The 16,932-nt window shown below is 38.1% G+C and overlaps 1 protein-coding gene across 7 annotated transcripts in view; it reads right to left on the bottom strand.

Annotated features, from left to right (window-relative positions):
- The window catches only part of LOC110376501 (uncharacterized), a 209,786-nt gene that overhangs the window by 129,361 nt on the left and 63,493 nt on the right, over positions 1–16,932 (bottom strand). For 4 of the 7 annotated variants that reach the window (XM_064038615.1, XM_064038618.1, XM_064038617.1 and 1 more), the window contains exons 4-6: positions 14,224–14,295; positions 13,633–13,704; positions 11,489–11,572 (exon numbers count right to left, since the gene is read on the bottom strand). In XM_064038615.1, coding sequence (XP_063894685.1) covers positions 11,489–11,572; positions 13,633–13,704; positions 14,224–14,295 — 228 coding nt within the window. The remainder of the gene's footprint in view (positions 1–11,488; positions 11,573–13,632; positions 13,705–14,223; positions 14,296–16,932) is intronic. The other 3 variants (XM_064038620.1, XM_064038621.1, XM_064038619.1) reach the window with 2 other exon arrangements.

The following is a 16,932-nucleotide window of genomic DNA, read 5'->3' as shown; positions in this document are numbered from 1 at the left end:
CAGCTATAAGTGAGATGAGATGTGTATATGTTTATGTATATTCATACTATACGAGCAATTAATAATAGCGGTGCACCAAAAAACAGCAAGCAATGCATCAAAAATTTAATTAAACGGTCTGTGAGTAAATATTATTTTTATTCTTCAAAATATTGGAGCCGTTCTCGGAACTGATTTTAACAAAGTGTCCGAAATGAAAAGCCATTGAAACGGTCGATGTTTTCGATTTAATTTCGTGCTGAAAAACCTTTAAAATATGAAAATGTATCTTAACATTTTTTATTACTGAAAGGTATTTTTCATTTGTAATTTAAAACAAATTAGTAATAATTGATAAATCTACGATGCAGTTATTTGTAAGAATTTTTTTAAAATGTTAAGTCATGTGCTATTTCTAAGTAATATGCTTTATTTAATTTATATTTAATTTATTCATTGTAATTTTACTGTTCTGCAAATGTACATATTTTATGTTGATATTTCGTATTTTTTTTTTGGTAAATGAATAGATATGGAGATACAATTCATTGATGCTTAAGTAACGATTGGGGTTTTTTTCACATGGAACGGTCCATGTGAAAAAAAGTGAATTATTGTCCTAACTTTCGGAAACTCTGATATTATTTAATGTACTGTAGTAGACAGGATCATATCAAACTTTACAAAAGTGATATCATCATTTTTATAATACCATAGGCTCTTATCGACTTAAGCATCTCCGATCTTTAAGTGTTGCATAGGAGCACGCGTGTATAATTGACTATAATTACACTTATATCAAGATCGGGTAAGAGTACGTTTCATTCAATATCCTGTTTAAATATGAAGGGCAGTCATTAATTTGGAATTAAATACTGACTTTGTAAAGCTCACTCGGGTATATTATACTGACTGTTTTAAGCTTTTAAAATATTTTAAAGATAGTTCTCATTTTGGTTTATAAATGCGTTCTCAGAGATTTTGTTCGAGCATAACGTATTCATAGCTACTCACATTTCCGTCGCAAATTTTCCACGTTTGCTGAAAATAATTAATAAAGTCTACGTTGCCTTTCCAAGTTTCAGTTTATTTGTCGGTCGGCCAACCGGTTAATTACAGTTTTATGTTTTAAATTTTTATATCCAATAAAATGTTCTTACTTTTATTTTTCCTAGAATTTCTGTGCTCACATTCTGCTTTGTTACTTTCATCTTTTATATTTTTATGTTTATAAGAACGGTTGAAGTTTCTAGCCTTTGTTGAGTATAAGTGTGCAATGTAGGAAAGAACTTGCGGAATTTAGTGGTGTCTAGTTTAAATAAACATATAATATTTTCTTGGTTAACTTTCATCGTGTAGTGCTTCTGAACGATTCTCTTTTGATATCTACATTGGCTTAAAACACAATGCTAAAGACAGTTTTTTACTGAAGCACATTATACGAGGTGCAGAGTGGTAATACCCACTAACAATGAAATAAGGAGCCCAAAAAAGCATTTCATTTTGTCGTTCACTGTGAAGAGACGGCGAAAACAAGACAGGAAAAATAAATAATGAAGCCCAATTAACTAAGAAAAGAGCGACGACAACTGATTACGGATACTAGATGAGCTACAAAGGAAAAATGATTTTCTGAACTGCGATCGAATGTCACTATTGTAAACCTATCAAGCTGTTTTATATTTTGTTACAACCACTTTATCTTCCTTTCTTTGTGTCTTTGTGTTTTGAGTTTATATTAAAATATTTAGGTACCTATTTATTAGCTTAACACCATAATGGCAAACTCACAAAGTTTTTGATGTATAGTTTTTTAAATCCGGAATTTTGTGATAAAACGCTCGTGCTTAGAGATCCATCATAGTGCATTCTTTAGCGCTAAACGAGCGTCGGTAGCGTCAATAAAAACCCCTGCAGAAGCTTATGAGTATGCATAACAACAAATTTTAACTTTATTTAAGTTTTTTATGACAACTTACTAAACTTAAGCACTAAAGTTTTGCTGAAGTTGGATGGATGCATTAAGCTACTAAACCAGGCTAGGCTATACTAAAATAAACTTCAAATTCTTCTCTACAAAGACTTACCTAACAAATGAATATTTAATACTTCATGAGCTTTGTATTTCCTTCATGTCGATACAAAATACAAAGCTGGGATTTACGACGAAAAGTATTTATGTCGAAGCCATTTATTTCACTTCATTTCTTTTTTTAGAGGAAAAACGCTTATTTTATAATAAACACATATTTCAAAAGTACATCTGAAACTATTTTTATATATGTACTTTTACAGCTGTTTTTATCTTTTAAATTTTACTTTAACTTCTAGTTATTTTGTATCTGTGTTAGTCTCCATAGCCGGTGTCCGAGATATTTTGTTGACGTAACTCGGAATGCCTGTCTTTGTGCCTAATTTGTGCCTGCACAGGATTGTGCTTTAAATAATAAAACTCAATTATTCTGTGCAGTTTTTGCAAGGACGCTTTTTTGGAAAGTCTTTGTCTAGGTTAAAAGATTAGTGCATGTTTTAGATTTTAAGCCGGATTATGAAATGTAGTACCTAGTGCTAACAAAGTCGGTAATTTATATCAAAAGAGATTTTTTGTGAAATTAATGCTTTTAGCTGGCTTTATGCTTGTTTTAGTGACTGCATGCTTTGTATCCTTCGAAGTCAGAGGTCGCTTTATATTTGTTTTAGTCACTGCGTGTTTTATATCCTATCAAGTCAGTGCAGCTAACATCTCAGGACGTGGGTGATACGCCGGTTCTTGCTATTATTCTTGCTGATGAGAAAGAAGTAAAAACTTTTGTTTTCATTGAATGTCTTAGTTAAAGCTTCGTTTAGCAAATTCTCCGTTCGTTATAAAGACTCTATTAAGGATCTGCTTAAGATGGTTATTGCAATTCCTACAAACAGACCACACAAGTCACTTAGGATCAAACTATTCTCCTTAAACTATTGAACAGACACAAACGGTATATCATTGTGTAGCAATTCAATCATCTCTTTGAAGATCCAATAACATGCCCAGCATAGAAACCTACATTAATTGAAGCTTCCACGTTAATATAACGAACAGTTTACTAGGAACTAATTAAGGGTTAGTGGTCACTGTCCATAGAATTACTGGTCAATCGGCTAATGACGTTTGTAATTGGATATGTATTGCATTCCGCATATTAATATCGGCTCTCAGGGATTACTGTGTCTGCATAGCAAATGGCGTAGCTATGTCTTACGGTACTAATTATAATGTTAATTTGAGTAGCGATTATTGGAGCGAAATGATTTGTGTTACGACTGTAATTGTTATAGAAAATTATAATATGAGGACGCACCTATTCACCTATGTGCCTAAAATGAAATTCACAATGAATTCTGAATAAATTGGAATAATTGGTCGACTTTAACAAGTATCTGTGCTATTCATATAGGACAAAACATAGATCAAATGGTAAAGTACCTATATTTACGATATTATGTGTGTGCAAATGTGTAAATAATCAAATCTGCCATACATTTTTGTTAGAAAAGAAAGATAGCGCTAGTGAATCGGGTTAGTTTAAAAACAACAGAATCACTCCATTGTGTCAATTTCCAACAAGCCACAAAGCTTACTGAATATAAATACAACCCTAAAAACCAAAACAAACCTTTTCCGGGTAAACAAAAAGAAACTCGGACGCATACAATTTCCAGTTACCCGTCAAATGATCCCGACTATTTCTCTACGAACAGACCCAAGCAAGAGGTACTCGAAATAACGGTATTATCATGTTAAGAACAAAACAAAGCTTTTCTATTATCTCCGAGGTAATCACGAGGACGGCCGAGTATTCCCGAACCATAGCGTCCAATAATCCTTCACGGTGAAGAGTTGAGGCTGACGTGTTGTGGCATATTCCTGAGCGTCGTTTCCTCAATAATTTGTCTCCATGTTAAGACTGACTGGTTGTAACGTTGGTTTTCGAACGTGTTTCACTTTGAATTTGGAATTGTTTTATGCGGCCTGTTACATCCATAGAGAAAAATATTTAGATTATTGAATGAAGCACCGATTTTGATTTTCGAACTTTAAGTGTTGTTGTTTGTGTTTCGTTTTTAAACAGTGAACGCTTTAATTTTTACATTACCTAAACGATATTCTTTACACCTTTACCTTAGGTGTTTTTTTTTGAGTTTTGGCGTCTTGGCGGTGTCTCTTGACATCGCCAACGCCTTCAACACCCTTCCCTGGAGTTGCATTAGGGAGGCACTCCGGTATCACCGGGTGCCGACCTACCTTCGTCGCGTGGTCGAGGCCTGTCTGTCGGATAGGTCCATCATCTACCCTGGTCACAACGGGGAATGGAACCGGCGAGAAATGTCGTGCGGTGTTCCGCAGGGGTCGGTACTGGGGCCGCTCTTGTGGAACATCGGCTACGACTGGGTGCTGCGCGCCGACCTCCCTAGCGGCGTCAGCGTGGTCTGCTACGCTGACGACACGCTGGTTCTGGCACAAGGGAGGTCGCACCAGGAGGCGGCCGACATAATGACGCGCGGGGTTGCGACAGTCATCGAGAGGATCCAGCTGCTGGGCCTGGAGGTGGCCTTGCACAAATCCGAGGCCATGTGCTTTCATGGGCTTCGGAACGCGCCACCTTCAGGCTCCCAGGTCACGGTGGGGGGGGTTGCCATCGGCGTCGAGAGGGCGATGAAGTACCTAGGACTCGTCCTCGACGGCCGGTGGAACTTCGTCGAACATTTCCGACGTTTGGGCCCCAAACTGGAGAAGACAGGTGCTGCCTTCAAGCGGCTCCTGCCCAACCTGGGAGGCCCAAACGCCCCCTGCCGTAAACTCTACGCGGGAGTCTTGCGGTTCATGGCCCTTTACGGGGCCCCGGTATGGGCACGTTCGGTACGGCCGCGGGCTGTACACTACCTGAACGTGCCCCAAAGGGTGATAGCCATTAGGCTAATCCGGGGGTACCGCACGATTTCCCGCGAAGCAGCTGGCCTACTTGCTGGACTGCCACCGTGGGATCTGGAGGCGAGGGTCTTCTTGCGCCTGTACGACTGGCGCGAGGAGGCTCAGCGCCGGGGAGAAACCCCGTTGCCGCGGCAAGTTGTCGCGCAGCGGGCTGAGCTCCGGCGCGATCTCATGGTGGCCTGGAGGGAGCGACTGTCGCAACCCAGTGCAGGGCACGCCACCATCGTGGCGGTAAGTCCCTCTTTGAGGAGTGGCTCGGGAGGAGTCACGGCGCCCTCACGTACCGCATGACGCAGGTCCTCACCGGACACGGTTGTTTCGGGAGGTACCTGCACCGCATCGGTCGTGAGGAGGCGCCCGGGTGTCACCATTGTGCGGACAGCCCCGAGGACACGGTGGACCACACAGTCCAGGTGTGCCCCGCATGGGAGGCACCGCCGGGTCCTCGTCGAGGCTTTGGGCGGCGGCGACCTCTCGCGTCCGGCCCTGGTTCAGGCCATGGTCCGGGGCGAGAGGAATGGGATGCCGTCGCCTCCTTCTGCGAAGCGGTCATGCTCGAGAAGGAGGAGGCGGAACGCCAGAGAGTTCGCACCTCTCATCCCGGCCGCCGCGCTGGACCAGGTAGACACCATGGGCGCCGGGTGTCGCGAGATGACTCCCGGCCACCGTAGGCGTGGGTCTGTGGGCGGTGAGTTCGGGTGGCTCATCGTCCCTCTGTCTTTCTAGACGACAGACCCGTGTCGACGGCGCGCGTTGTTCCACGCGCTCCTCAAAGAGATGTCAGCAACCCCAGCGGGGCCCAGCAGGGCCAAGGCCTGCCGGGGCTGCGGGTTGTTCGAAAGAGATACCGCGGCCCTGGTACATAAAAGGCCTATGACGGAACACGACGATTTTAGTCAGTAAGAGTCTGACACTCCCTCACCGCTGCTAACCCACAGCGGGAGGGGTCATTTGATGATTTTACGTCGATAAAAAAAAAAAAAAAAGGTGTTTTTTTTTAAATAATGATGGTGAAATTGAGTAGGTAAATATATACCCATATTTTTTGTTCAGTGTTATCTGATTGCGGAAAAGTACGCGTTTTGCCATTTGTTAACAAACACTGGGTATGATGTAGCTTGTAATATTACGCTTTGCGTGATGTAATTTCTTAGGGATTTTAACCACATTGCGGTTAGTGTTTTTATTGTAGTCATCAAGTATTTTTTGTCGATGGTACACGGGTTTTTTGGCGGAATATTTGATCTTTGATAGTAAATTGATATTGATGTTATAATATGGATAGGAATGGAGGCGTCATTTATTATGTAGGTGTCTACTAGTTATTGCTTTAATTTAATCTTTAATACCAGCCTACGGCACTGGCACCATAATTGGTGTAAATAAAGTAAAACCAACCTTTATCGCAATCCTCAGCTACAGCTAACTGGGTGTAATTTGTATCATTATTAATATCGGATAATCGATTAAGCCTATTATATGCATCCTCAATAAACATAATCCCCAAAATTTTGATTATGAAACAGTAGTTGGGGTATCGGGAGAGAAAACTCTGGGGGAGGGGCCTACCCTTCCGGACTAGGTCAAGGGTCAGTGGATCCTCGGGTCGACAAGGGAGGCGCCGCCCCAATGTGTATAGAATAACGATAATAGCCCATTGCGGCCTCATTACACCACTATATTGGATCACTTATCACGTTCTCCAACATTTCATCATTTCAGATTGTTCCATTTATTCCATCATTAATTTATCGCGCATACAGGCGACGTAATACCGTTTGTAAACAAGTAATCGTCGGTTGAAATAGAGCAACAAACGCGCGGTATGTGATAAAGTAAAATTGTGGTTTGCGCCTGCTTGATATCAAATATTTATGCCGAGCATGGAAAGCCGCGGCCAGCGAACGCCTCGCAATGGCGCGGAAAACGTATAAAGCGTGTTATCCGACTACAAAAATAACATTTTTAGTGAAAAATAACATTGGGTAACTGACAATGTTTGCGCTAAAGTGGTCTTCAAAATGAATTGACTTTTCAGCATTTCACCGATGCTGTCAAACGAGAAGGAAACGCAATTCTGTATATTTACCTTTATATTTTCAAATTGCTACACAGATGTATCTTTATGAGATTACGGAGCAAAGCAGAGTTAAGTCTCGTAAACCTCACGATTATGCGAAAAATTGATAAAAATACTTTAACCGATGTAATGCGCGCCTAAATCCGGCTTATCATAAACCCGCTGGTATTTGCTCGTTTCTGAGAATTATTGATATCTACAATAAACTGTTTATATCAATAGACTGGAAGACTTTAACCCAGATATTCGTAAGTCATGAAAGAGCAAAATAAACAGCTTTCATTATTAATTAATTCTTTGTTTGTTTTGTGGATCTAATTAGCTGATAAAAGAATGTTAAGTAGTTTACGACAGGTCTAATTTATGTGACACTGAATTACGGTAGCTGATGTTTGGCGGTTAAATATAAATTCCGAACGCGTAACAGAATATTGCCTTCATAATAAGCCTCTCCTGGTCGGCGAGACGCCATTTTTATTCGAGTCTCGTTCTCACTTCATTTTATTTTTAGACAAAACACCGCCATGCATATTCGAGCTTTTCGGTTGTTTAACCGCTGAAATCATTGCTTAGACGACGGGTGAATTTTCAGCGGAGTTTTTTTATAGCTATTATAGTTAATTGTTTGAATTGTTACTCTACCCGGATAATGCTTACTGCGGGAATTTTCCTTTTCAGCTGAAATATGCGACTGTCATGGATATAATCGGATGTAACATGAAGCTAAGGTTATTTACTGATTCAATGATGTTGCTATTTGTTTTTACAAATTGTGTAAGTTGTATTTAAACTTTAAAGCGGCGGGTGTGAAATAGGTAATCTTAGATCATCGTAACACCTCGCAGAATCTTCTAGTTCTAGGCAAATGAAGTGAAAATAGCCAGCATTTTCATCTAGTACGACTACACTAGCAGGTACCTGTTCATGTAGTTTTAACTGAGAAACCCCATTTCTTAAAGATCTCGACCGTAGCTAATTCAGAGTTCACGAGAGACCAAAGAAATTCAAGCCGTTTACGAACTAAAGTCCCAGTTTTAACATTTCCAAGTGCAAACAAGTCTGTGAAACTTGTTCCTAGTTGTGGGACCACACGGGACGTGTTTATTGCAAATAGGAGCTCAGGACGGTAGTGGAACTAAACTAAGCGGGGATTTCGTGCAGTGTGCGCCGACCTCGCTCCTCACGTCTGTTATTATTTTATTTGCTTGATGGATATTGCTTGTATCTCTTAAAAGTGTATGAACGAATCTAAAAGAATCCGCGGCGGGCCTTTGAACTTTGTTTGTTTTGCTTTTCTCTTGGGTAATGGTTAGATTTGATGATATATGTATGAGACACACACTGTTACTCGTGTAAGGGTTAGATATACATGCGAGTTTGTTTTGGGAATAATACAGGCAAAGCTTTTTGGAGGTAAATCAAGCACGTTCTTTTGACGCACAGTTAGGTATTTTTATGTATACAAATTGTTATAAATTAGTACGTAATTTGTTGTTTTGTATAAATGATATAAGTAAGCTCTTTTCACCGCTATTTAAATGTACAATGATATAAACACAAAAGATGCAAACAATACAAACAGGAATGAGTTAATTCTCATTTAATTGCAAACGGTTAACGTAATGTTGACTGATGAAGAAGATCTTAAAAGCGAAGTGATGTAAGAATTTCTGTGTAATTGAGAACCGACTCAAATATTTGGAATCGTTGCGTCAGATCATTAAAATAAAGGATTTTAGGTGTAAATTACATTGAAGTGTGCAATAAATAAATTAATTGAATTTAAGTAAAAAGGTATCTATTCACGTAGTTTTGTTTATGTTGTTTAACCTAAAAATTTGCATTGTAATTAACTTTATATCTCTTCTTGTAGTAGAGCAAAGCGAGACTAAAAGATGCAGCTCAGGGTCGTCAGATACAGTAAATCTTTACCTATATATTTGCAAGTAAAACTTTTCATAAATTAATAAGTACTTAGTCGACTAATCATTAGGTAAAAAATACAAAATTTCCCAATACCGTTAAATCAATGCAACATCAAATAATTCAAAGTCTATAACGTCGAAGCTGACTTGTAAGTGATTTATGCAAACCTTACTGCAAAAGAATTAATTACTCAATGGAGTGTCAGTAGGGAAAGAAGTTCTCGATAAACTTGCAGGCAGCTGGGTACCTTGAAGTCTGTAACTTTATGTGACGTCATGCTAATGGCGGTTAGTCCATTTAATTAGGTGACCAGTACCTGCACTTTACCTTGCACTTGTAAGAAGCTTGCAAGTTGTTAAAAAAATACTATAGCTACTTAAGAAGAGGTTTCAAATATGTTTTATAGTAAGTACATTAAGTAAGGCCGTAAATGCTAGCAGTGGTAGAATTATTGTACGTGTGACAGGACCACGGAGAACAAAATGACTAGAGGAGATGTCATAACGCAAAATCTCATAAGAAAGAAGCGAGTCAAAATGCGGGTGTACGGGGTACGAGAAACATTACTAGTTCCATCCTCATACGCCTTCTTAAAGACCCGCCTATTTTTTTGAAGAACAAATCACCAATCAATAAAGAATCTTTGACAGATTACTATTGATTTGTCAAGGAACCCCAAAGGCTCATTAGTTCTAGTAACTGATCACGCATACCGTACGTTACTTTGGCCTACAAGAAGACGTTGGACCTACCTGCCTTATAGCATCTCTGATTAATTTCCTTCCTCTGTGGACAGGACGATGTAAACGCGTGCACTGTTTGCAATGACGTCATTAGCACGCTTTTGTTTTGAATATCGAACGATAGATGTTTTTTTCAGTTGTTAGGATAGTCGTGTTTTGTTTTAGTTTGGTTTGTATTGATGATATAAGCATTAGAAAATTATTGTACGTGCTATTTTACCCTAATTTAAAAACAGGCTTCTTTCTTTCAGAATTATTACTGGGATTTAGATGTACCTATAAGCTTTAGGTATATATTTAACTTTTTTTTCTGCCAAGATCTTCAAAATCCGTTCAGCTGTTTACGAAGTAATAATCACACATACTCACTCACAAACCTTTACAATGTTACTGAGATTGTCGCTTCAGAAGATACATTTAAACAGGTATTTTTAATTTAAAATAATGGAGCTTTCACAGAAGGTAGGCTAATTATAATTCCAAGAAAATTAAACGTCCATATATTTAATCTATTTCCTGAAACAGTTACACCACTATTACAGTTGAAGATTTCACTACACTGCAGTTTTACAATTCCTTTACCCACTTCTCTATACTTAGCGATTGAATAATTCAAGCAAGTTAATTATTCATGGTTGTTGTATGTACATAATTGGCTGTCAATAAATATCAGTTACGACTGCAATTCTATTGCGCGTCATTAAAAGTTCTAGCGCTATTTCTTTTGAAGTGTCGTTAAACTTTTATAAGTTGTCGCTTAGGAAGGCTGGTTTGGCATTTTTGTAATATTTTAAATTATCAAAATAGACTTGTATACAGAGTGTGTATGCGTACCTAATCACATTAAATTAAATTCATTAAGATACTGGTATAATGTATGTCGATTAGCACAAAGAAAAAAATATCAAAATAAGCAGCGCATATTAACTGTTTCCCGTCGACTGTAATTCTAATAGATTATTTACGTATTTTATGTCAACCTAGTGAAATATTGCACAAATGCAAATCAATACCTTGTATGTATAAAGAGCTTTTTCAAATACTCCATTACTTAAGTATGTAACATGACTAATAAGGTTGGCTGTTCATTTCACAGCTTAAATACGACACTTCCATAAAACAAAAGAAAAGCGACCAGGAACCTATGAATAATATTTATTTACAAATCTGTAAATTATTGTAACTCACTACGCTCACAATTTCGCTTTAAATTGAAAAATAACGTCTCTATCAGAAGAAAGATTAAGCAATTTTCTATGAACATGAGAAATGCGCCTTCTACGCAGAACAGGCCATAAATTAGTTTTGTAGACAAATATTAAATGAAACCTTGGCTATAGATCATTAAATTTGTCATACCTGTAATTTATAGAACGTTTACGACTCAACTATTTGACTAATGCCTTACAGTTTACATGCAGTGTCGTAATTGTTTATCAAATTTATTCAGCATCGAATATATTGCGATAAATTCTTTGGAATTTGGTGGGGAAATGAATGAATAAAAAAAAAGCATGCAGTATTCAAGAATAGATTTTAAATTTCAGATAAGATATAGGTGCCTAAAATAAGTTTTATTTCTATTCCAATAAAAAAACATGTTTGCTGAAAATTAAGTGCTTTAAAAGATTTATCTAAATAATCACCGAAAAATAAGCACATTTTTGTGTATTTATTGTAGACATAAAATATACGCATATATTTACCTTATATGATATTTAAGTTTATATGCTTATGTTTATACGATTATTTACATATTTATTATTTACAAATTAAGTTAGTACAAACCTTGTTCATGATGAGAAGCGGTGGAAGGCGCGGAGAATGCGCTGGAGCACCCGGGGCGGCGCGCTAGGCCTCCCAATTCTGGCACTGCGCACAATACATTACTTACATTAGCATTACTTTAGAAATATGTGTAAGGGTTAGCAAAAACAATTACTTATTAAATGAAAAGATGCTGTTCTTTAGAATGAAAATTTCTGTTAAGGTACTTTTACTAAAGGTATTGATTATTATGCTTACTAAGGCTTTGATTGCGATTATAGGTATATATTATTTAAGTTTTATTATTCAAATAAAGCTTTCCTAGATTTGCATATATTTACAGCCTAATACCTACAAATGTAGTTTTATTTCATTGGTTTTACTGACCTATTTCCCCCAATCTCAGATTGAAAACCTCATAAATTTCAGGCATCCTAACAAAAATATTATACTCTTTGAATACAGATAAAAAGTTTGTGCTTCAAGAATTCAGCATGAATGTTCGTAAACATTCAACAAAAGAAAACACTGGTATTTCCTAGAAGTCTAGAATTCAGCTCGGAATCTATTTAAATACAGAACACTTTTGCTTTGCTTCTACAAATTCTAAACTTCCTTGAAAAAAATATGAGGCACTTTTTCTAACACGAAACCAACACAAGGAGCGCGGTTTAAACAAAGAAAATACAGATAAATATAGTTCAAACATATCTCGGAGTTGTCATACATTTATCCCGACAGCAAACAACACAAAAAAGTGAAGCCAGAGCGGCGTATGCGGAGCGATTAGCGTTCGGCTTTCATGATTAACTCGCAGCTCTCTTCTCTCTCGTCCTTCGCTATTTTGTTGTTCGCCCGTCCCGAGAAATGTTCAAATGGTTTTTCTCAGCAAGATAACAAATAGGCCACGGCCGCTTAGACAGTAATCGGGTTTCACCGAAATGGGATTTCGCTAAGCTATGCAAATTAAATGCTCTGCTCTCAAATTTGAATTATCCCGAGAAGAAAATTAAATAAATTCAACGTGACCTGTAATTTAAACCCCAATCTGAGCAAACTTTCCTCTATCTGAGTGAACTCTGCTGTGTGACTTTGTTTGAATTGTTTTGTATTGGCGGATTTCCTGTACAGTTTGCACGTGGTTTTCCTTACGTACAAGTAATGAATAAGCGAGCCTCGACCGGGTCATTATTCGTGCAAAAAACAGGATGTAATATTTTGCGCTGACGTAATTATGTGCCTAAATCGGTTAAATTACAAAGCTTCGCTGCTAAAGTGCTGTAAAATTTCACACACGTATGCGGCTATTCAATTTGGAATTATCTCGGAACGAAATTAAATTGAATATCAAACAGTTGAGATAGTGCTGATTTGGAGTCTGTGCGGTGAGCGGCCGCTTAGATAAGTGGCTGCTATTTAATATCTGCAAGATAGGGGGCGCTGGCGCCGTGCCACCGGACCGCGACGAGTTACAAATAGGCATATCTCATAACTCCAAAAAGCAAGAACTTTACTCGAACACTAGCCAAATAACTCATTACACTCAAAAGAAACTGATTATGATGCTCGAGACGATTTTATAGAGGCGATAAAGTAATGTATTGCGTATTACCTGTCAGAAATCGCTTAACAACACTTGTTATGAAGGGAAAAATACCCAAGGAATAAAAAATATGAAGACTTTTTTATGTTTTGCTTATCGTTTTGTCGCAAATTATGCTATTAAATGACAAAAACGTTGGGTATTTTCTTAAGTCTTAATATGGGCTTATTTTGTGCCTTGGGAATGTTTTTTTGGCGTTTAATAAGTGTGAAACGATTATTTGGAACAAAGGTTAGCAAAAAAACAGCGCAACTTCTTCTACTTTTCTACTACTAAAAGTAAGTAACCCATAACTAACGAAAATGTAGGTAAAATATCGGAAGTTGTTTAGTTAATTCCTATCCTGAATGATACTAAATACCTGTAGGAACTAGTTAGGCCTGTAGGAGGTCTATTGTGGAGAAATTAATCTGTAATCTGCCCCTACTGGGCAAAAAGCGACACGGGAACAGTCACAAAACGTGCTTTTCAAGAGACCTTTGGGTACACACCATTGTAAAATTATATAAGTCCTCTTATAGAGTTTCCACTATAATGGATATTAGAGGATAAAAGATCTTACCTGGTATGAGTTTAGGCAGACAGCCTGTCACAGAAAGTGGTGGGGCAGAACCATGTCCGCACTCAGCCCCCACTAGGGGAAACGGGACAAAAAGAATAAACACGTTTATAATCATTTTTAACTTTGTACCACCAAGTTAATGTTAGGAATAGTGTACATTTTTTGATAATATAATCGATTATTAGTTAGTTATATGGATATGGGGAGAGATAGACGGCTTAGCAGACAACGAAATACTTGATAAAATTTTAGGAATATGTGAAAATCATACAGATGAACCGAATGTCCCAGAGAGCGGAGTTAAAGTAAATTTATCGGGTTATAATTAATCGGGTAAAGATGTTATGGTTTAAGTGCCAATTATAAAACCAGAAAATCCATTCAAACATTAAATGAAGTTATAAAAATATACATAATTAGTAATCACAATTTCACCACGTATTTACCTACATAGTTAGTTATTAGTGACAAACTTCCCATTTATTAGATAAGGATGTTTTTCTTAAGCACCTATAAGCCAGTTTAGTTTATTATACAGGTCCTCAGTATGGCATAAGCGGCTACCACCTCTGTGAGGTAACAAGATCTTACCTGGTGCGAGGGTAGGTGCGCAACCTGCTACGGAACGCGTTGGGGATGCTATCAGTCTGGCTTCAGCCCCCACTGGGGGAAAATGGACAGAAAGATAACGTACATGTACTTAAGTATTTTTTATTTTTATTGAATTGAGAAATAAAAAACATTAGTCTTTCAGCCGAATATTCAGCCGAAAGACGTCCACTGTTGGACAAAGGCCTCCCCCAAAGTTCGCCCCAAAGATCTTATTAAAAGTCCTTTAATGATTTCTATGTTTATACCTAAAGTTTCTGAAAATAACCTGGCTAAATCGTAGGATCCCCATTTACCTCATTGTATAACAAATTGTAATCAGTAAAAGCGCACTCGAGACCTACAGACTAATTCACCTACTCTAGTTAACCCATTTTCTCAAAATAAATTTAATAGCGAACTTCAAGCTTCAAGTATTACTTACAAACATTTAAGTACGAAATTATGTGAGCTTAATGCCACTAAAACTGGCTGCTTTACAGGACTAAGATACATACACAATGTGGGTTTCTCTTTACATGCCATTAAACATATTTCTTGTGTACATAGCTTTGTAATTTCCTTTGTCTTAAGTTCTGCTTGCAACTGGAATATAAAGAGCTGCTTTGTGATCTTTACTTCGTACTACATATTTAAATCTGCGCGGGTACTTAGATCGTTAATGAAACTAGCACAACCAACGAGCATTATTACATAATTTACATTTCACAAAACAGTAATTCTCACTAAATATTTCATTTTAACCGCTTCAGAGTAATAACAATGTCCAATTTAATTAGTTTGTAGTTTCAGTATCATTATCGCGTCATTAAAGTATTTTTGTTTGTCTAACACAAAGTGTCAACTATAGCGGAGTGGTGCTCACAGCGGTTTTAATGTTTGAGCACAGTTCCAACTAAAGGGATTAAAAGTTTATTTTGCAGCGACAAACACGACCTCTGTCGGTCAATATTTGTAAATGTTGGACCTATTTCGAATAGAAGATTTATTGGATTAAACTGAATTAGTTGTTCGTTTAGTGACGCGTCTGTTGTTTGTAAATTATTCCGGAAGTATTTTTCTAAATGAGGCATGCATACATGGGCGTAGCCAGCTTTGGGCTCAGGGTGGGGCAGCAGTCAACCTATCCCCCGGGGTAGTGCGGGGGCCCTCCGATTTTTTGTCTCTTAATTTGAGAGTTTATATTTTCAGGTACAGAAAATAAACAATCACACACAGGACAAAAAACAAAAGTAAGGGCATGTAGTTCTTGAATACGCGAGCGAAGCGAGCGCGAAATTTTTATCGGACTTAAACCAAATATTACGTAAAATTTAGCCCAAACGTACTTTACTTTTTGTTTGTTGACCAATGCAAAAATGAGGGCACATAGTTTCTGAATACGCGAGCGAAGCGAGCGAAAAATTTTTATCGGACTTAAACCAAATATTACGTAAAATTTAGCCCAAACGTACTTAACTTTTTGTTTCTTGACAAATACAAAAATAATATAGTTTCTGAATACGCGAGCGAAGCGAGCTCGAAATTTTAGTTATTTTTTAAGACTTAAAACCAAAAACTACGTAAAATGTCGCCCAAGTATACAATGGGGGGACTAGGTACGACACACCCGATTTACGTCCATACGAAAACTCCCTCGCTCGCATAAATAAGTCGATAAAATAAAGTTAGATACCTAACGTATAGCCACGTCGCGCAGCTAAGCTTCGCGGACCACTCGGAATGTCTCCATTGACCACCAGTGGTTCGCGGACCAGCGGTTAAGAACCACTATGCTAAACGATCGTTCTATTGTACAGGTCGTACATGGCTGGGCAAGCAAAATAGCGAGCGCGGTTTTTACACTAGGATAAAATTGCATTTCCGAAATTTTGATCACATCACATCTACCAGTTCCATCTCCTTCAATGCATTATTTTTTGGATTAGACGGACGGCTCGGCTCGCTACGCCACATAGCAACTATTCTTTTAGGGAATACGGCTCGCTTTCAAATGACGCGCGCACCGCGCACCTTCGGGAACTCGAGCGTGCATTTTGTTTTGATCGCGCTCTTTTCAAAGTCGACAATTTTTTTGTTCAATAACTTACGGATAATACATATGATTGTTGATGTTGTTAGTTAGAGTTAGTAAAAAAAACATTGTTTAATTAGACACCTTATAGGTCAGAGCCAGGGCCCAGGGTGGGGCAAATGCCCCAGCTTGCCCCAGTGTGGCTACGCCCATGCATGCATATAAAACCGTAAAGTTATTACATGAAGATTTCAGAACTCAGGTTAGGTATTTAGATTAGGCGATGACGACAACATTGTATAGAGCAACATCTTAATGAAAAATCAAGAACATACTAAAACAACAAGAACAGACAAGACACCTAAATTGGTCCAAAGCGTCTACATTTAGTCTACGGTATTCATAATTGACACATCAGAACAAGACACAGACCACAGACTAAAACTACAAACCGAGGCAGACATGTCTGGGGATCACAGAGGACATTACTTGGAAAATGAGACTAAAACCTAAGAGATTATGTTAATAGGTGTTATAATATTCTCCGGGAAGAGCCGGGCAGGCCAAGATTCTGCTTCGACATCTGCGGGCTTGGCACTTGGCCAAACTAGTTGTTATACCTACTTCAGTCGCTACTTAACTTATACTCTGTTTATAAAATGTTTAGAAGGGACCCA

Source organism: Helicoverpa armigera, chromosome 16 (assembly GCF_030705265.1).
Source record: "Helicoverpa armigera isolate CAAS_96S chromosome 16, ASM3070526v1, whole genome shotgun sequence".
Lineage (NCBI taxonomy): Eukaryota > Metazoa > Arthropoda > Insecta > Lepidoptera > Noctuidae > Helicoverpa > Helicoverpa armigera.
The sequence above is the reverse complement of the archived record's forward strand: the minus strand, read 5'-3'. Positions and strand labels throughout refer to the sequence as shown.